The sequence below is a fragment of the Gorilla gorilla genome, chromosome 1 (genome assembly GCF_029281585.2).
Source record: "Gorilla gorilla gorilla isolate KB3781 chromosome 1, NHGRI_mGorGor1-v2.1_pri, whole genome shotgun sequence".
Taxonomy (NCBI): Eukaryota; Metazoa; Chordata; class Mammalia; order Primates; family Hominidae; genus Gorilla; species Gorilla gorilla.
Genome location: NC_073224.2, coordinates 231,985,679 through 232,007,860, shown reverse-complemented (window position 1 = coordinate 232,007,860; position 22,182 = coordinate 231,985,679). Strand labels below are relative to the sequence as shown.

General features: G+C 38.5%; 1 protein-coding gene across 7 annotated transcripts in view; it reads right to left on the bottom strand.

Annotated features, from left to right (window-relative positions):
* The window catches only part of RERE (arginine-glutamic acid dipeptide repeats), a 461,116-nt gene that overhangs the window by 254,907 nt on the left and 184,027 nt on the right, over positions 1 to 22,182 (bottom strand). For 5 of the 7 annotated variants that reach the window (XM_031006017.3, XM_055383731.2, XM_055383743.2 and 2 more), the window contains 2 exons: positions 12,585 to 12,655; positions 2,841 to 2,966 (listed from right to left, as the gene is read on the bottom strand). In XM_031006017.3, the coding sequence (XP_030861877.3) occupies positions 2,841 to 2,966; positions 12,585 to 12,655 (197 nt within the window). The remainder of the gene's footprint in view (positions 1 to 2,840; positions 2,967 to 12,584; positions 12,656 to 22,182) is intronic. The other 2 variants (XM_031006032.3, XM_055383754.2) reach the window with 1 other exon arrangement.

The window sequence follows — 22,182 nt, the reverse complement described above, 5'->3', positions numbered from 1 at the left end:
TGTCCTGCAGAGCCACACCCTTGACAATGGAGATAAATGTGCACGTATGTCCCCTTGAAAGGTTGCACCTTTCCTGCTTTGGCTGGAGCCTCTGTCATGGTGCCACATGGTTTCTATGTAAATCAGCTGGCGGGTAGAATCATTTCTGACCAGTTTAGCGAGGTTCTGGGCAATGTTATCTTTGCCTTCCTACCTCCCTCACTACTCCCTCCCCACCACTGAACACAGTACTTTTTACCAGAAAACATCCAAGCTAACAGATTCTCAGTACAAGTAAAAATGTTGCCTCTCCAGCAGATAGAAAAATGAACAGATAAGTTAAAACTTACAAAATTAAATCTGATGTTTATTCCATCATTAGTGTAGAAACACAGATCACATATACCTGAATATGCAAAGAAAGTTAAATTATGATGCAATCAATGCTATCCTATAAAAACTAAATTAACAAAAATAGTCTATTAGGGAAGACATCTGGTGTATCATGGCAAGAAATGTTAATGATATTGTCTGCAACCCTGTAATCAATTTTTTCTCCCAGCAGCTCTCTCATTACACTGTATTAGATCTGTGTGCCTGCAGGATTTATGAGAGCTCCACATATGGGGAAGCTTTGCCAACTGGATCTGATTCAGATCCAGCTCAAATGACTTTGGCAGCACAAAGCATCATTAAAGAACAATCAATACAGTTAGCTTTATGTAGCATCATCTTGACTGAAAGAAGATTTATCCTCTCACTACAGAATCTCTTACACCTACATATAATGTACCCAAGTGCTCCACCAGTCATGAACTTATTTAAATCATCAGTAGACACAAATATTTTTATTGCTAAAAAATAAATACTAATCATTAATTCTAATATAAAAAGTTTACAAAAAAATTAATATTATGGTGAAGACTTAAAATCCATTCAGCAAATCCGTTGAGTATTACAGTAAATAAAAGTGTTAATAATAGCATCCACATTGATTAAGAAAACATCAGCCTGAAAGTAAAACCTACTTTTTAGATATATGTGGAAATAAGACATATCGGTAAATAAGACATATTGGTAATTGGTAAAGGCTAAAGCTTTAAAAGTAGGTAGTCACATTGGGAATCTACTAATTTGTCCCGTAAGATGTCAGCCTTTCTCTGGGAATTAAAATTAGACTTTTATCTATACTACACTGGGTTCTGTCTTCCACTGTAAGACAGAGAATTCCAAGGTTTCCATAATGTGAAACCCCCACCCCTTTTTTTGGTATGACCCTTGAGTAATTACATCAGCAAATATGTAAACGTGTTATGCTGTTGCAACAATTACTCCTGATTTGGTTACAATTATCAATATATCATCTCTACTGTCTTGGTCCTCTTCATCTTACCCATGAACGGTGGCCCTAGCCTTCTACTTGGAACTTTCACCATCTTTCCCCATTCCACACTGCAAACTGCTACAGTCAATCTTCTTAAGCAGTGGCCTGCAAGATGGCTTGCCTTGAATAAAAAAGCTTACACAAGCTCTCTACTGCCTATTACACAAAATCTTAACTTTGCTAACTTTGAAGATCCTCTATAATCTAGCCCCATTTTATATCTCCACATCTGCCTCCCAAAATCCACTAACCTGTGCTCTTCAGTGACGTCCTGCGGGTCATCTTCTCACAACTCCCAGACTCGTCAGCCTCACTGCCTGCGTTGCTTATAAGGACAGGCTGCCATGTACACCTGGAAGGCTCCTACACTCTGCCTATCCACTTCTTATTGATGTGTGAAAAACATACCCAGCTCCTCAAAACCTACCCACCCTCACAGAACTTCCCCAAGTGCCACAGCCCAACTGGAGCACTTTCTTTTCTTCGACCCAAGATATTAATATTCTACACTGCAACTGAACTACTCACCATATATTGACAGTATCTTGCATTGTGTGTGTCTAAGTGTGAGAGAGCTTGCTATCCTCTTGTATTATTTGCTAATTCAGTATGAACTGGGGTGCCACAGTCACTTCTTTACACTGACGTCAATGCTTAACTGCAACCACACTTCTTTCATATTAACCCACTAGTCATTCAGAATAATAAATACTCGACTTTCAGAAAACACTACCATTAAATCCTCCATTAAGTCCTACCATTATAGGGAAAAAAAGGAAGACAAGTGTGAACTTTCCTAAAAAGGGAGATGTACTAAACGATAATAACCCCTATGATCACCCACATGGGTCCCTGTGTTTTAAGGGATAAAGCACTACAGATACTTCATCCTGCTGCCTCTTACACATCCCTCAGGACCACCACTAGTAACAGAGGAATAACCAAGGGATAGCTGTTAAGAAGTATAGCTACAGCCCGACCCAAGCCTCTTGAAGGGCATATTCTGCATCTAGCACTGGAGAAAAGCCTCGCTATTTCTGAGCAATACCCTACAAAATGTCACCCGAGAGGACAACACCCAAAATAGTTTAGATTGGTGGGCCATGAGTCCCAATGAACCTGGGGAAATGCACATTCCACACTTGAACTCAAACTTACCCCCTTTTTTCCCCATTTCAGTTGCCAACATCCATACTCGCTGCTGATTGCCAGCTCCTGCTCCTTGCAGCAGCCCAGCATGCTCTCTGCTGGTGCCAAAATACCCTTCCACCAAACCCCGCTAACTTCTGGAACTGTCCTAGAGGGGTAAGGCAAGTCCCGTATTTTGCTTCCTCTGTGCATGTACTTGTTACTCCTTTAAAAACACATATAATACAGCACATTTTAAAAGGGGCTCTGGGGAGGGAGGTAATATTCCTATTTTATACCCTATGGGATATAAAATACTGATAGCTTTTAAAAACGGGATTCTCCTTACCCCTACAGGCCCTCTCCCGGCTTCAGAAAGATGCTGTGGTGGCTGTGATGCCACCGGCAGAGAGCATGCTGGGGGGTCACACAAAGCAGGAGTTGGAGATCTGCAACAGGCCTGGGAGTTGTGGACCTAAAAAAGAAAACAGTTTTAAGTTAACGTGCCCAATGCCCCATCATGCCCTGGTTATTAGGGGCACGCAGCACACAAGTCAGTATCTGCAAAAACTCTTTAGCAGATGACCTCTGAAACCTCAGATAATTTGTTCTACCACTAAAGTTAACCTTTTTGCATTAATCAAAGCTGTTACCTTATTTCAGTGTGAACAAACGTATGACCCTTCTGGCTCCACACTTTAATCCAGGTCCTATCATAAAGCAGTATGGTGTGTGCCCCTCAAAATAACCAAGTTAAGATGTGAGATAGTGCCAAAGCACAGTTAACAGCAACATGCTATGTTTATAATAAAAACAGAAATGCAATGGTGTCAGATAAACACAACCGTAAAATGAATCACAAGTGGACAAACTGAGCTTTCAGAAGAGTTTCTAATGACAGAAGCTAGAGACATAAGACATGTACTTAATAAGGAAATAGGGCATTTGGGTGGCCAAAGAAAGGCCCTGCCATTTTCTCAAAGTTCAAGTTTAACTGTGTAAAGCTGAAGGCAAAGTAAATAGACAAAGGCCCCAAAACAGAGGGAAAAAGACAACATTCACATGAGTTATAATTTTCTCCAAACGCCCACAAGGTGAGTATAATGAATAGGCACAGAGCATAAAGTTCCAGAAAGACATTACTTATTTTTATAGGCAAAACTAGTTAAGTATGTATCACGTGTCTTTTTAAAATTAACTTTGAAAACATTTAAAAACCAGGAAAAAAAAGACTATAGAGCAACTTCTGAAAGCTAGCACAGTATACCTCAGATAACAGTTTGAATATGTTCCTTTTCAAATATTTTAGACAGCACATAACATTTTTAAACCAATTTCATGTGGTTTTGAATGAACTAAAAAAAATCCATAAAATCCCAATACTTATATAAGAACCTGTCTTATGGTTGTCTAAAAATTACAGATGAATAACCTTTTAATATTAGATCATTATTAGGGTTTCCTGTTACACATAATTCCCTTTGAAAAGCAAAGAGCAATTAACAACTTTCTGTAAACAAAGATTTTCATATATTTCATTATCTATTTTTGTAAGTCTCTTAAGCTCCCTACACATAGACACACACACACACACACAAAACAAAACAAATACCAGGAAAATAAGCTAATGATCAGAATGTTTTATCATGATCATTTTCTTTTCTTTTTCTAAAGATGACCATCTAGAGTATATCCTGGGATCTACACTAAAATTTCTGTGCAGTCAGTCTCTGATTCTCATGGCCTCAGTGATAGTATAGCTGACAGAGTGTCAGTAGCCACAACCTTCTCATCACACACCTTCTCCCCACCATCACCAACACTGCAAACTCCAAATTAAAGATTCAATTGTGCGCTTGAATGTACAGCATATTCAATATTTTTTGCCAGAAGCATCAAAATAAAAATGGACTTCTGGATAATCTCTTCCACTAGGAATATGACTGCCCAAACCACTCAAATCCTTACATTCAAATTAAGGGTTTTAAATCAAAAACACCTGGTAAAGCATTTCCAGACACTTTGGCATTATTTTAAACATGCAAATAGTTCAAGTAATTATTAAAACATTTTATGCATTTTAAAAAGGCATTTTTTTCAAAACAAGTGATTGTTCTCACATACGAAATGAGAAAACTTTGACAGTATCTGTTTCCCTGATTTTTTTTTAGTACTTCTAACAGGTTTTTCTTGGACTATTGAGTTGGTTCTTAATGCAAGCATCCATATATACATACAAATTACAAATTTCCAATTGAAAAGAATTAAGTTTGAACAAGACTTTACCAATATTCTTGCACAGTAGATAGCTGCAAATATCAGATTGTCCCAACCTTTCTTAAGCTCCTTTAAAATTAGAATACCTAGAGTTTTCTGCATTGAAAAAAATTTCACATATAGATAACAATTTTAGTAAGTAACATTTTCAGAAATATATTTTATGGAAATATATATAATCAAACAAAACTTTTTCAATAGTTTCTTAGAGTCCCTTGACCCAAGTAAATTAGAAGAAAATGAATTACCCAACCTCACAGTAGTAGTTAAACACTAAAACTTAAAATCCCAAGTGCCCGACCCTGACCGGCAGCCACGAGTGAAGACAAATTGCTGGGAAGCTCAGAAAATGGAGCCAGCAAAATGCTGGGATTATTTATTCCCAAGGCCTCATTTTGATTTCCACTTATGTTAACACCACTCTGTCCACTTAGAGGTTGACATCAGTATCATGCAAAAAGGATGTGGTGGTTCAAAAAACTTTCAACACCATTACTCCATAATTGTGGCGGGAGGGGAGTATAGATATACAACCTCCTCTGACTCAGTCCACCAAACTCAGGGCTAAAGAATTCCATCTTGCTTGATGCGGTGGTTCATGCCTGTAATCCTAACACTTTGGGAGGCCGAGGCGGGCAGATCACAAGGTCAGGAGTTCAAGACCAGCCTGGCCAATGTAGTGAAACCCCCTCTCTACTAAGAATACAAAAACATAGCCGGGGGTGGTGGCAGGTGTCTGTAATTCCAGCTACTTGGGAGGCTGAGGCAGGAGAATCGCTTGAACCCAGAGGCGGAGGCTGGAAAGAGCTGAGATCGTGCCATTGCACTCCAGCCTGGGTGACAAGAGTGAAACTCTGTCTCCAAAAATAAAAAAGAATTCCATCCTACCTCTTGCCTCTTAAAGAATTAAACAAAATTAGAAATCACAAATTTGTATGTGAAAAGGCCACTTGGTCCTTGGATATAATAGCTGAAAATACTTGATAACGAACTTTAATGTAAAGTTTTTACTTCATTATCCAACACTACACAACAAGTCACAAAGGTGTAACTGGGTGATACTGACCTTTTTATATGGTACAAGCCAAGAAAGGAAAGAGAAGAAGGAGCTATAGAAAGAAATACTCAGTTTTGCAGGCCTACCTTGAAGGACTGTCAAAAACAAAAACAGAAACAACTGATGTGTCACACAGAAACAAATCATCATAGCGTAAGGCATTTTTCATAACAGTTGGCCTTTTCTGGGAGGCTCACACGTATACTAGGCCCTCATTTATCTTTGCTGAAAGTCAGTCATATGGAAAACTCAAAACAATATAATGATGCCTTAAAAATGTTATGACTTTGGCTATATTCATTCAAATTCGTGAAGAAAACAAGAAACTGAATTTTCTTCAAGTATTTTAAAAGAAATAAAGTTTTATTATTTCTATACATTACGCACTGCAGGCTAACCAAAGGTAATTGAGTAGACTTCTTTGGCTTGTTTAAGAGAATGTTAATTTGTTGTTGATGTATGCACTGTATCAAACAACTACTACTAAAGTTTTTAAAAAATACTTATCCAGTGAATTTATTCCACTTAAATGTTACTTCATTCAGTATTCAATAAATGCTTACTGTGGACATTACAGCCAGCCAATGTGCTAAGCACACAATATATACATCAGTGAATAAAAAGCATAAACCTAAGGTACCAACTAAACATCAACATCACAATCAGTGTCATTCTATGGGGCACTGGACACTTTGTAAGTCTGACCTTTTAATCTAAAAACAATCTACTTGGCAAGGTAGGTACTTTATATCCCAACTTCACAGGTAACTAAAGAAAGTTAAGAGGCTTAAGTGTATTTCCCAAGGTCAGGAAAGATGGCAACTGATGGATGAAGTATGTGAACTCAGACAACCTGATTTCGAAGTCCGAGCTCTGAACCTGGGCAATCTACCATCCCTCATCTCAATCCCAGAATAACAGATCCTAAATTCTGAACTAGCCATGTTCAAATTATGTGGACCTTCCTGCCCACCCCCCAACCAAAAAAGGGCTCTAATGCAAGATTTACCTCCTTTTAAACGAATGCCCATTCCGTGAATGTCCATACACTACACCTTCTGTGCTAAGTGGTAACAGCCAAGCTGGGACTACAGAAATGCGATCGATAATGCGTAAGTCTGATAATTAAGTCACTGTGTGTGCACTTGAATGTGTGCACAAAGAGTACATGTAATTAAGTCGCTATCTGATGATATCTCCCAGCATCATCTATGGTTCTAATAAGAAGACATAATTACTCATCCTCAGTAAGTTTTTATTACAAAGGAGGAGAAATAGCTTCTTGTTACTTTTAATCCATTTTTAAGAAAATGAATTTGGTGGAGGGCGGGCAATCTCAATGGCAAGTGGAACCTAAGATGAAGTTAATTTCTCTGCAGCCCTTCTGCTGTTGTACTGTCAGGGAAGGCACGAATAAAGGGTAGTGAGTAGCAAACAACTTATTAGTACAGACCAGGCATCAGAGAGAAATTCCAAGTGTTTTTCCTCCAACTGCTCACATTTGACAATGAAATAACGAGAGGGATATGGTATTAAACGATAAATAACTTGGCCCCCACATTCACAGCAATAATGGAAATGTGCATTCTCCAAGGTAACTAGTAGTATGCATCCTTAGCTATTCCACATTCAGAACTAGCACTTAGAAAGTAGGCTGTTAGGGACACAAATGATACAGCGGCATTCTCATCTATGTGGAGCCGTAACAATATGTCGAGCCCAGCTAACCATCACCTGAAACACTTTAACATCCCTATCACCCCCAACTCTAAGGAATCTCTGTATCTGGCTTAACTTTAAGGACAATTTTCCAAGTTTTAATAAAACAGTTAAGAAACCAAAATGAATCAATGTCATTAACCCAAAATAGTACTTATAGCTACATATACTACCTAGAAACTCATTTGGTATAAGTAACAGCTGAAACACCTATGTAACTTTAGGAAACCAAAAGCATGTTTTCCTCTACTGTATGAATGACAGCAATGCAAGAATCCACACTGAATTTCCATGGAGAATATTACAGGACTGAGTTTGCTTACTTATCTGTGAATAAAGAAAGGTAGTAACTGCTACAAGGAACTACTTACTATACAAGGAACTCCTCAGTGTTATACTGAATGAAAATTAGTGTCTCCATGACCTTGTTAGCATTCTCGGACTCCATGATTACTTCCAGATGGCAAATTATTTGTGTTATACTTCTTAATGCCTGGGTTTCTATAAAAATATGATTTTATTGTTTTTCGTAAACACACAAATCATTTCTTTTAGAACTAAAGTGAATGCCCTTCTTGTCAATCCTATTCAGAATGTTCTCCAAAGAAGACTGATATCCAATAATGCCACAAGTTGTCTGTCCACTTAGAATCTAAGATCACTGAGGGAATAAACAATATTTTATACTTCTTCAGTCTCCCTTTAGGTGCTGAGTTCCAGAAAGAACACAAAGCAGGTATTCAGTAAATGCCTGTGGAAGTCCCTGATTATAGCTCAAAACACACCTATTTGCACTCTGTGATATAATGCTCCTCAATGATATTGACTCATTCAGAACAAAACCCTAAAAGTAACTAAGTCACATGGTGACCTATAAAAGCTATGGGAGGGCAGCAGAAGGGTTGGAGATATTAATCTAGGCTCTTTCCATTGCAATTCATGAAGAGCCACTCAAGCTAGCCAGGTGAGAGCTCTTTACTCAGAGCGAACAGGATAATCTAAGAATCCTGTGGGAAGAACATCAATGCAGTGGGACCCAGGAGAGTCAAGGAAGAGACGGCTGTGCACACACTTCCCTTGGCAGTCTGCTGCTCTTCCCACAGCTTGCCTGTCCTCTGCTTTTCCCAGTTTCCTACCCTAGCAAGTGAGCTTGCCTATGCCAGCCCTAACCTTGCTCTTGTCATTCAGGTAATTCTTTTATTTTTAATTTTTACAGATATATTAGGGGTAATTCTTGAATTATCTATTCACCTTTCCCCTCTACTAACTGCCTCAGTCTCTCAGTTTCTCAACTCTAAATTCTAAAAATGAAATTTGGCTCAATTAATCTTTTCATGCCAAGCCACAAGGATCACAGACTGTCATTCCGTATTACTAGTCCTTCAAAAAGCTAAATAAAGACTTTGCCAGCTATTTTACTAATTAGTTCAGAAATCTACAGTGCGAAGCGACCTTTTTAATCAACAATACTTCTTTCTCCTGCTTCTAAGTATGCGCTGTCCCTAATTCTACCCTGCCTCTTCTGCTTGCCTGAGCTCCTGCTTTTGACTACTTCTTCCATAAATACTTTGGTCAGCGCATTCAAACAAAATCAGACCTCTCCGTTTGTAAATAAGCCCAATCAAATGAATACTTCCTAAGAGAATGAAAGCTTCCTAATAGAATACATAATTCCTACCTTTAAAACCTCAGCTCAGTTAGGAACTTAATTGCTTGATACTATCATAGCCTCCACCTACCCTGTGGAAGTGTGGGCTCGAAATACACCTACTAGTGTAGGACGATGGTGTCTCTATGTGTTTTGATGGTTGAATATTAATAAAGCAGAAGCCATGGATCTTATCCCCATAGGCAAGATAACCACACAACCTATCATCCACACTCAGACATTTTTGAGAGTGAAAGGGGAGGCTGTTTAATAGTCTGGCAGGACAACAGACAGGGATCAGGACATAGAGGCAGCTGTGTTCTATACCACAGACTCGATTCTAAGGGAATGCAGCAGCAGAGTTGAGAAGACAACCCAGGTCCCCACATAAAATACAAAGACCCTTCTCCTTATCTCATAAAGAGCTATTTCATGAAATGTGACCCAAGGCCCTTGGTTCAATAAACTGCCATTATTCTAGCCTTGGTGACTGGCGGTAGATGTCTCCTCCTCCCCACGCCTCACCTCATTAGCTTTTGTTGTCTTTAACATCGTAATCGTACCTACTAATCTGTATCATAAAGGGCATTCACCCGGTTACTTTTACAGTGCCCAAACATCCTTTATACACAAAATTTCACCATGGCAAAAGGATTCTCATTTACAGTATAAACAATGAAACACATGTCTCAGTTATAACCCCAAACCAACTTTTTATTTTATGATTATTAAAAAGATAAAATATCTAATTACTCAATATTTCAAAGCTATCGGGTTTTTGTTTCTTTCATTGCTCCACTAGTCATGTTATTTGCTGGGAGCAAAATCAAATTCAATTTCTTCTTCTTCTTAAAATCTTGCAGAGAAACAAAGCTTATTTCCTTCTGCTCATCTTTTACCCTCATAGCTTCAGTAAACTGAAGCAGAAAAAAATCTTGATCATTCTCATCTATCTGATTATCTTTTACTAAGTACAGAGAAGTAAGAAAATAAGAAAGTGGAAATAACTATATTTATTCCCAGAGCAAATATTTCATCATCTGTTGTTCTTACACAACAACTATGAGGATGTGCTGAATACAGAACCTCAAACAAAAACATGAGAAACAGCAGTGTGTGATTTAGAAAAAGGTATCTAAACATACTGCACCCTACTTCCCACACTGTTTTTGTAGACAGCTTTAATGTGTTGTATTAGACCAATACTGACAACAGAAGCTTCAGCTTTTATTACTGTTAATACCCTGAACAATTACCGTAACTCAGCAGGAACCTCTGCCCAGAACAGCAACTATCACATTGTAATCAGCATTTCATAAGAGATGCTGTTCAAACAGGAAGGCACCTGCTAATGTGCAAAAACTGTACAAAGGGGGCTCAAGACCTAATAGGTAAAATAAAAATATTTACAATTTTATTTCACAGCTATATATTTTTCACGGTGCACTGATGTTTGGTTTAGTAAAAATCACACACAAAGACAATGGGCAGGAAAAGGGCAGTAGCAACAGCCATTACCAAAACAAAACTCTTCAGGAATAAGGCTACACCCGTATTTCAGGTGTCAGTGCTGTATCTGTTAAAAAAAAAAAACAAAAAACACTTTGGAAGGAAAGATATAATAAGTAGCAAAGACCTCTAAAAATGGTTTTTAAAAATTCATATAGACATAAAAACTGGATAGAAAGCATTTGATTTACAAGATTAAACTGCAAGGCCACCTTGCAATGCAACCAGGAAAGTTAAAAGCCGCTTATCAAGAATAGATCCATCTTAGAAGTAAATAGCACATTTGACTTCATCTTAAAACAGTAAGCATGCAATAACTTAAGCAATAACTTTTTAACAAAGAAAAATAAAATGTGATTTTTTTTTTTACTGAATATACTACTTTGGTACTTGGGCCATTAAAAATGATAAAAAACAAAGGAGATGCAGAGAAAGATCTTTTCAAACTACATTTCTTTAGACTGAAATATCACATACAACATATGTCAGAACACAAATATTGTCAAATTACAAAGGGTGTTGGAAATAAGAGCATTCACAGATAGTGATACACATCTCTACAAAGCTAAGGAATTAGGAATTCTCTAGGCCTAAGAGTACAGACAGTGGTTCACAATCTTCAAAGTACTAGGATCCCTTGTAAGATCAAAATGTTTCAAAAGATTCCCAAATGATACTACTTCAGTAGTATTTCAAATACCAATTGTTTGAGGAAAATAACAAACAAACAGTGGTTCCCGGCTGGCATGGTAGCTCACGTTTGTAATCCCAGCACTTTGGGAGGCCAAAGCAGGCAAATCACTTGAGGTCAGAAGTTGGAGACCAGCCTGGCCAACATGGTGAAACCCTGTTCTCTGCTAAAAATACAAAAAAAATCAGCCGGTTGTTTTGGCACGCACCTGTAATCCCAGCTACTCGGGAGGCTGAGGCAGGAGAATCACTTGTTTCCAGGAGGCAGAGGCTGCGGTGAGCCAAGACTGCACCACTGCACTCCAGCCTGGGTGACAGAGCAAGACTCTGTCTCAAACAACAACAACAACAAATAGTGGTTCTTAACTGTGTATTGCTTTTAAATAAGTGAAATTCTTAAAAATCATAAAAGCATACTGAAAACAGGCTGAAAAATCGTTGTCCAGACATGTGATATCGATTTATTTACATAAAGCTTAGCATGTTTATTTGCAGACCTCTGCCAAATCTCTGCAGACATCCAGGGATCCAAAGCCTAAAGTGTGAGAACCACTGGCCCTAAAAAAGCGATTTCATAATGAGGAACATCAACACTTATATATTCAGGAAGAATTTTTAATGAGAAAGTACAGTAGCTATGTTCTTACTTCTGCAACACATGCACTAAAACTGGAAAGAAAGTATAACAACTTTACCATGCCCAAGCCAGACTTCTTTCAACCGCTACCCCGGGAAACCCCCACAACAATTTCAACATCATATACTCCACACCTGCCGAAATATTGAAGGAAGTGACAGGTTTCCACTGGAAACTATTCTCTGACCCGTTTATATTATTTCCCCTACTCATCAATTTACTGAATTTACTTTACTTCAGGCTCTTAACAATGGCTGAGAAGAAACAAGCTACTTCAGAAATTCAAGGGACTATCTGAAATTGTCAAAAGTTACTAAAGGGATAAAAACTTCAGAAATATTGTTTACAATATAAGCATTATGAGAGTAAGTGTTACAAAGCTGAAAAGATGGAACTAGTAACCCTCATTTCAGTGCTACTGCCACGAGGCAGTTAGCACTCAAAAGGTGAACTGGTAACCACGTCAACAGCGATGGAGGAACAATAAGAGATAGCCAATGGAACTGGAAAAAGAGAGAATACAGAGCAGAGTGAACAGCACATTAAAAACGCTTACCAGTTTGAAGTCTTGAATGCTACAGATGAAATACGGTGTGTTTGGCCTCCGACTCTCGATATACACACAGTCTTTAAAAGAAAAAGAAATTTTAAAACAATGGCATTTACCTTTAAGGAACAAAGACAGGGCCCATAAAGCCACTGCATAAATAAATAAATGACAAAGCATATATCTTTTATTGTAAATTTTTTCCAAAAGATGATATTAAATTGCAAATATCTTTAGGCTAAAGGAAAACTGCCCTTCGGTTCTTTCTGATTATTTTTCTAATAATTTAAAGAATCTGATGAAGCCTAAATTATTTTCTTCAGAGTCCCTGAAGAAGAAGGGGAGGATTCCAAGGGATTATCCATATTCAGATGAAGACATTCAGGTAAAAGAAATCGCTTGCTCAAGATCACACATCAAGATGAAATCTTGAGTATCTTATTCAGATACATGCTCACATGTCTTCGAAAAAGAGAAACAGCTTTGCCACGTGCCACTATATTTGTAATAAATATTTTGTGAGGAAATAAATGAAATACGCAAAGATGACTAGCTTGAACATGCTATTACAATGACCTTTTCAAATAATCAAAAAGAGAAAGAAAACTAATCTCTTACAATTTGCCATTACACTGTACCCTAAACACATTTTATTTTCTAACTGTAAACAAAACCAATGCCACTAATCAGAGATGGAATAAAGTAAACCAAATTGCATTTTCTTCAGGGAAGAAGGGTGCTTTCTTAAATTACATTTGACATGGCAGAGGTTGGAAAATAATTTTTGATGCTCTCAATGACTGGAGTGTAAAGCGTTGCTTTTTTTTGTTTGTTTGTTTTGTTTTGTTTTGTTTTGGCTGGTCTCCTCTCCAACTCCTGGGCTCAAGCAATCCTCCCACCTCAGCCACCCGAAGTGTCAGGATTACAGGCATGAGCCACCATGCTTGGCCAAAGTTGCTTTTTAAAATGCCATGTTAAGACACTTAAATAAAAAGCAATGATTTTAAGGAAAGCAGTGGCTATAGAGAGAGTTAACCTCCTCCTACCCCCATATCACAACCTAAGATCATCATAAAGCTTAGGTCAGGAAAGTCTACGTATTATTTACTGAAAAGTAAAGGCACAGTCAATGAAATCTAGGAAGAGTGACCATAATGCCTCATTCATTCATTCATTTTGCATAGACAGGGCCTCACTATGTTGCCCAGGCTAGTCTCAAACTCTTGGGCTGAAGCTATCCCCCTGCCTCGGCCTCCCAAAGTGCTGTGATTACATGCATAAACCACCATGGCCAGCTCATAATGCCATTCATTTTATACTTCCTCTGGACCCTTCAGAATGAGTGTATCTTACAATAATTCAGATGCTTGACAACACTGGCAACTTCCTCTATTGCCTCATTTGTCTTATGTGTTGAGAGCGAAGAAAAAGCACAGAAGTAGCAATTGGGAGTCATCACAAACCCCAACAGACCAACTAAGATGATCATGAAGAAAGTCCTCACAAATGAGTACATTCCAAGAAACTTTCTGCAGAACACCAGGATCTTTGTACCTATCCAAAAGGCACTCTAGAAAAAGAAGAAATCTCAATGCCAACTATTTAGGCATTCAGAATTCCCCAACTGATTTCTCTACTCAAAGACAGACTCAACAGAGATTTAATCCCCGAATCCATGTAAAACAGTAGCTCAGGAATGAACTGTTGACTAAGCTTTCCCTATCTTGTTCCAAGGTCCCAGATGCTAAATAACTGTGCTTCAGCATTCAGGCAACATCAACTTAACATGCTAATCATCTTAAGGGACAAGCAAAGAGAATTCTTCCTACCACAGTAGATCATTCTTTCATACTCCTACCTTGGTATTCAAGTAAAAACAGAAGAAACTCAATTCCCTAGATAAAAACTATAGCTCCAAATTACACAATTTTGGAACAACCCAAAGTTCTTAGTTTCCTGTGTTTCAGTCCCTGTTATACCCACTGCCAGCATTTCAGATCTCTAGTTATCAATTATTTACTCACCTTACTCAACTCAACATGCCCTCTCCTTTCTGTCGCTTCCTACATACCACATTTCATGACATTAACACCATCATAGCCTAGCTACTGACAGAGCAGGAGCATCACCATCTTGGACAAGCACCACCATTTTCAAGTTCCCCTTGATCAAAAACTGCCTAAATCCAACCCAAAGGGCATCAGCCTAATGGCTAATGACATCATGACCATAAACCACAAATGACATCTCCAACCAGAAACATTCCAATCCTAAGATAAACCCCTCTCTGACCACAGACATGCCAGCCCAGAGATAACGTCCCCTCTGGCTGGAAAGATGTCAGCCCCAAAACATTCCAACCCCACAATAAACTTCTCCTCCACAAAGAAACATTCCAAGCCTGTGATAAGCTCTCTTGCCCTAAACCCTTAAGTAATACTCTTAGTCTGTAATAGAGAGTGCTCCTGACCAAAATCAGCCAGAAGCCCCTCTCAGGTTTATTCTCCAAAATGAACCTGTCTTTGACTGTTAAGCCACTTTTCACATTTCTTTCCTCATTCTTTAACTCTTACAGCTACTACTCACTGGCTTCAGAACTAATAGGTCCCTTTCTAATTAATTGCTTCTACCTTAAGGCTCAAGTGACAAACTTACCGCATTCAATGGTCTGGTCTCACTCCACACCCCATCTTCCCCTAGGCTGCATCCACTACAAGAAACCCCAACTCTGCTCCCAGTCTGCAAAACTCTTTCTTCTTTCCTTCTACTAGCCCCTGATCACACTAACCTTAGAATTAGTTATCAGTTCCATATGGAGTAACTCCTCATGGCTCCTCTGTAACTAAATGGCAACACCTCCCTTCTTTTACATAACATTAACAATTTACATTCCTTGTCAAGTTATTTGGCAGTAAGGTGGTCTGCACTGTCCACTAACAATTACTATCAATCTTGTAGGCTCAGAGAAATGTACTCAATTCTACCTTCCCCGTACTCACCAAGGACTAATGTCTGCCATTAGTGTGGGGGTTAAAAAAAATAAAAAATAAAAAATAAGGCCAAGTCAGGTGGATCACCTGAGGTCAGTTCAAGACCAGCCTGACCAACATGGTGAAACCCCAACTCCACTAAAAATACAAAAATTAGCTGGGTGTGGTGGCACACACCTGTAATCCCAGCTACTCAGGACTTCGAGGCAGGAGGATTGCTTGAACCCAGGAGGCGGAGATAGCAGTGAGCCGAGATCACGCCACTGCACTCCAGCCTGGGCGACAGTGAAACTGTCTCCAAAAAAAAAAAAAACAAAAAACAAAAAACAAAAAACCTGAAATAAATGGGAGACACTTGGAAAGCAAAGACTACATATAATGTTTTTCTTTTTACACAAAGAAAAGCTTTATTTATATATACTTTAAATAATCCATAGGATCATTACTACACACCATCTTACTGTGAGATATAAAGCTAACTTACATACAAAAAAAGCCTTCCAGAAAAAGGAAAAAGAACCTATGTTCTTTCATTTCCCACTGCAAAGTTACATTCAAGAAAAGTGCCTGTAAATACACTAGGATATAGCTCTGTTGGAGAAGGAAGGAAAGGAACATGCCGGTATGTCAAGAGCAGCCAAGCACATCTGTTTGCCTGAACACTTCTCAGCAGTTATACTGGAGCTGCCTCACACACCTGGCCTGAGAAATGCTGCCATGAGGGATAAGCATGAGAGAGATCCTCAACCGGACATACGGAATGACCACTATTACTTTTCATTAGATTAAAAGCCACCTCTTTTTGTTTAAAAAACGACCACGGCAACTCAAACTGATCCAAAGCTATGAATCCATATCAGACAGTCCAATATACAAGGTTAATAATCTGTAAAATGGGTGAGTGCATCAAGTGAGCTCTACTAGTACTTTGAAACACATATATGAAAAGGTTAGAGAAGCTCACTGCAAAATTAAGTGACAAAACTTACAGTTTTGTAAACCACTGGAGGGTGGCTGTTAAAAAAAAAACAAACTTTACATACATAGTCGTGAAACACAGAATAGCTAAGACTGGAGTAATAAGAACTAAAAATGTTTCACACTGTAAAACTTGCCATAGGAATGGGGAAAAAAATACACTGCTTTGACCTGATTTGTCTAATTCATTTTTAAAATCAAAGCATGACAAACTATTATACAGTCAAACTTTTCTTTATAACCCTCTGACAAATATTAGGATGACCCAACAAAAAATAAACTCAATTTAGAATTCAAGTCTCACAGAAAAAAATTCTACTTTATATTACTCTTAAAAATATTCAAAACAAGGTTCAATTAAAGCCAAATTCTCATATAAAAAGTATTTCCCCTTGGCTCATTAATCAAGCAGCTATTTAAGAAAATAATTTATATAAATGTTTATAGCTCAAAAATAAAGTGCTTTATTTGAAAAGGGAAAGATAAGAACGTAGTCAAGAGCAATGTTAAAATCTCAGTTGGAATATATGCCCAGTAATCTTTTAAAGCCAAAATGATTTGGCAAGATTTTCATGCAATTTATGAGTGCATGGGATGTCTGAAGCTGGTTATAAAATTGGTTTTAGTCAGTAGGATCAATGAATCTCAACCTGAAAATCTCCCACGGCCCCCAAGCACTGCATATACTTCTTTTTTTATTAGAAAGCTAGCAGTTCTGAAAGAACTGCACAAAGCTGATGTGATCCACCAAATGCATAATGCACATTTTCAGAATTACCCATGTAAAAACACGTATTTACCAGAATTGAGCAAACGGTTTCGGCAGGGCAAGTATATATATTTTTTAAATCTTCAAATCAGCATGCCTGTAATGGGCCAGAAAAATGAGTGAGGCTATTACCATCAATATCAATTAGTCCAAACAACACATGATAACTAATGTGTCTTTACTAGGGATGTCTAGAAATGAAACCATGGGTCTAGGTTGAGACCTACTCTCTTAACACCTAACCTCTGTCTGGGAATGGATCACACGATTAAGTGACCTCAAATCCTTGTGAACAGGGAGCAACAAAATCTGTAATGTGGGCAATGATACTGAACAGAGGTATTTCTGGCTGTTTCTCACAACCTCAGCATAGCTTCATGTCCAAAGATCTATTGTGCCATCTGTAAACAACAGAACATTTGCTAAGCTGGGGAAGGAAGTCAGCCAAAACGTGAAGGCAGATTCTCAAGGCAAAGAAGGCCCTCTCTGCTTTTTCAACCCTCAGCAAATCAGCAGGTTTATGTAAATATAGCAAAAGCACAGTCCCCTCAAGGGTAAAAATCTCAGTCTGAAGCATTAGGCAGTTTGTCATTATGAAACACAAAGAACCTGTCAGCATCTTTTCTGACAGCCTCCTACAGAGCAGAGTGGACACTTACCTCACCCACTAATTTAGCAAGCAGTGCCATACATGCCAGTACTAAAACTGTGGTCACAACATATATAGGCAATGCTCAGCCACTGCTCCACCTCACAAAGAATTTTCCTTTCTATCAATGTGTCTCCGCCTATTAATCTTTGAAATACCTTCTCATCCCTTTGCAAAGCATGGCAGTGCCACTCTGATAAAATTTCCAATAGAAAACCCCGTTGTAAAAAGCACGCATGAACAAAGACTTTCTCACAAAGAGATTTCTCAGAGACCAAGCTGGGTGGCACAGCGGTGAACATGGGAAGTTGACTCTCAGGACTGCACCGCTCTTCTGCTTTCTATTTCTCCTCTACATGACTCCTCCACCCTCAATGCTTGGAGGTAACAGTCAATGAGGTACAGTATGTTGGTCTAATATTGCAGAATAAAAAATCCACAAGTATCTCTCTACAGTTAAAACAGATGTCCTCCATTTTCCAAGACACACGAAGAGTGTATATGTTATGTGTGTGTGCATGCTGGAAACAACACTGAAATCCCGGTACCCAAATTCCAATCCAGAGTCTCTGGCATACTGCATGTCCTCCAACAAACCCTCCCAGTTCTAGTCTCCCAAACCATAAAACAGCCAAACCCATCACCATTCCTCAACTCTATAAACAATGCACTGTTCTTCATAGTAAACACTCAAAAATTATATGAGGAACAAACAAACTGAACAGAGACATGGTTTAAAAAAAAAAAAAAAGAAGAGAGAGATCCTAGCAAGAAAGTTGCTACGCTCTATCAATATGAACAAAACAAATGCTGTATTCTAATACTTCTTTAGGAAATAACTCGATTGCCAGGTAACCTACTTTAGTTTTCTGCCAGAATCTTTTGCTGTGAGGGGTACTCATATTGACTGTAACACTGGAGAATTTAAAAGGGAAAAGGACTGCTGCTCGGGAAGCTCAGGTGACAGCAACACTGGAGCCCTGGAGTTCAAAGCTGCAGTGAGCTATGATCCAGCCACTGTACTCCAATCTAGGTGACAGAGTGAGACCCTGTCACTCATTCATACATACATACGTACATACATACACACATACATACATGGAAAAGGAAACAAAAATTGAGAAAAGTGCACCTCCATAAATGAGGCCTTCCCAGTCCTTACCCTTACTCTGTTTATCAACTGTTATCAAAATCAGCTGCATCATCTTAAAGATTCTAAACTTGGTGGGAAAAGATCCCAGATAACATATATCTTTGTTTCCCTCTTTTTTAAACATCATAATAATTACATTCCATGTATTGAAATGTCTATAGATTCCCAAGTAGTGCTACAAAGAAAGCCTCACTAAACACAGAACACTAAATATTTCTAGCAAACATTCATCTGTCTTTATCCTCATTGCTAACAAGGACAGTTAAATTATGAGAACAAACAAGTTGAGGGGAACAGGTCATAATAAACTAAAAGGGATTTTGTTGAAAATTCCTACATTTCTCTTTTCTCCTTTAAAAGTCAGGAAATCTCCCAATGTATTGAAAACTTAAAAACTGATCTCAGATAATTATCTTCCCAACTTTAAAAAATAATGCTGGGCCAGGCATGGTGGCACATGCCTGTAATTCCAGCACTTTGGGAGGCCGAGGCAGAGGACTGCCTGTGCCCTGGAGTTTGAGGTTACAATGAGCTATGACTGTACCACCACTACACTCCAGCCTGGGTGACAGCATGAAACCTTGTCTCTTAAAAAAATAAAAAATAACAGTGATGTGGATGCTTTGGACTAACTTTTGCAGCATGAAGCATGACTCCCGCTTCCCAAATCAATCATATGCTATACAAACTTGCGAACTCTGTGGAACAAGAAAAAGCAAAATTATCCTGCCAGTAGCAGAAATCTTATTAGTTATACCGATATGCTAAATATTAGCCATGGTTGGACACTTATATTACCCAAGCAAAGAACACTGTAAGCACTCTCATCTCCTTATTTTATTCTGAAAACGTTCCTTAAATAGCACCCCTTGTCAGCTGTGTTGGTTGAGTCCCTATCATGAAAGTGAGTTTACCAATGTAACATCCAAGTTCCAGTTAAGTGATGTGGATCTCTATACTAGTTTAAAACTTGTGTTCATATACAGCTTATGTGCTGTAAGAGAATAAAAGTAATCCAAGGGGGGAAATCTATTTTAAAATTCAGTGACAGCCATCTACCTATTGAAGTAGTGCTTGTGGCACCACAGACACAAAGGAAGAGAACTTCCAGGCTTCACTCACTCTTTCTGCCCCCTTGATACTTCAGGGTATCTAATTTCCTAAAGCTTAAAAATGCAGGTGACAATTCTATCCTCAATTTAACGACTCATCCCCTCCCCCAAAAAAACTATGCTCTGAACCCTATTAAGTAGAGGATGATTACTAATGGAAATGCTGACAGAACCTTAACTTAATGATGAGAACTGATATATGGCTGAAATAATGTACATTCAAGAAATCAATGCAAAGAGTCCAAACACTTCTAGAACACTGTGCCCAGTATTTATAGGAAAACATCATCAGTGACAGGTAGGCTGGGTGAAAATTCTTCTCTCCCCGTATGGCTGACAACAAACAAATTGCTCGTCTGATCTTCTGGTGTCACATCCTGCAGCGCAGATTTCAAGCAACACTGCTTGCTCCTTTTCAGAAAACAACGCACTAGGAGCCTGGGCTTTACAATAAATGATTCAACCAATTTACAGGGCTCACTGTTAATACACAGGACAATTCACAATGCGTGTGTTATAATTCTTATTTGGCAAATGATTTTATTATAAACTAGTATCACAGTGAATCCATTTTCTTTACAGGTTTTCTGCTACTGTTTAATAGACTGTCAGTATAATTTAGATTTCATCTATTTAAACTCATTCAAGCCTGGCTCCTGATTGTACAGTAAATGGAACATATTTCTATTCAAAGAAATTAATGACAGTTAATTGTAGTCTGCAGTTCTCAGTTTTGTAAATGCAACTGTTCCGCAGTCCAAGCATCAAGCTACAAAATTTCCCACACCAATTATTTTCCTGTACTTCACAGGCATCTTCTATTTCTTGGAAGCCTTCCTTGTAAGACTAATGTACATATTCATTGAATATTCTTTCCCATTCAAATATTTACCTCCAACTTTCTAGAAAGTTAGGACTTAAATACAACCAAAATGTCAGAAAATAAAAGTTTAATTGCCATTCTGGAAAGATGTTCTACTAATACGGATTTTTTTAAGTTAGCAAAATTCAAGATTAAAAGACATTTTTAAAAACATACTCTTGGATGATTTTCTTATATATTTCAAATCAGTTACAATGTCAACATTAAGTGAAATTTATTAAAAGTAGACTAAATATCCTATATGGATTTAAATATACAAACAAGGCACATGGCATATATTAATATATACTGAATTGCTTCTGAGATTGATATTCTGTTTAAGAGAAATTTACTTATGGCCAAGCTTAGTGGCTCACACTTATAATCCCAACACATTGGGAGGTGGAGGCAGGAGGATCACTTCAGGTCAGAAGTTCGAGACCAGCCTGAGCAACATAGCGAGACTCCATCTCTACAAAAAAATTTTTTTAAATAGCTGGGCATGGTGGCAGGCACCTGCAGTCCCAGCTGCTTAGGAGGTTGAGGTGGGAGGATCACTTAAGCCCAGGAGGTTGAGGCTGCAGTGAGCTATAATAGCACCACTGCGTGCCAGCCTGGGGAACAAAGCAAGATCCTGTCTCTTAAACACGCACGCACGCGCGCGCGCACACACACACACACACACACACACACACACACAAATGTACTTCTGAGTGTTATTTACTAGAAATCACAACAATCCCATGAGTGATTTTTCTTCTTGAGTGATTACTCTTTCATGGAAGAGGAAACATCCACACAGCTGTGTAAGACATGCTTAAAGCAGAAAAAAGCATGCAAAGATGCACCTTAAAAGAAACTTATTGGCTGCGCACGATGGCTCAGGCCTGTAATCCCAGCACTTTGGGAAGCCGAGGCAGGTGGATCGTGTGAGCCCAGGAGTTCAAGACCAACCTGGGCAACATGGCAAAACTCTGTCTCTACAAAAAGAAAAAAAAAAAATTACCCAGGTGTGATGGCGTGCACCTGTGGTCCCAGCTACTCAGGAGGCTGAGGTGGGAGGATTGCTTGACCACAGGAGGCAGAAGCTACAG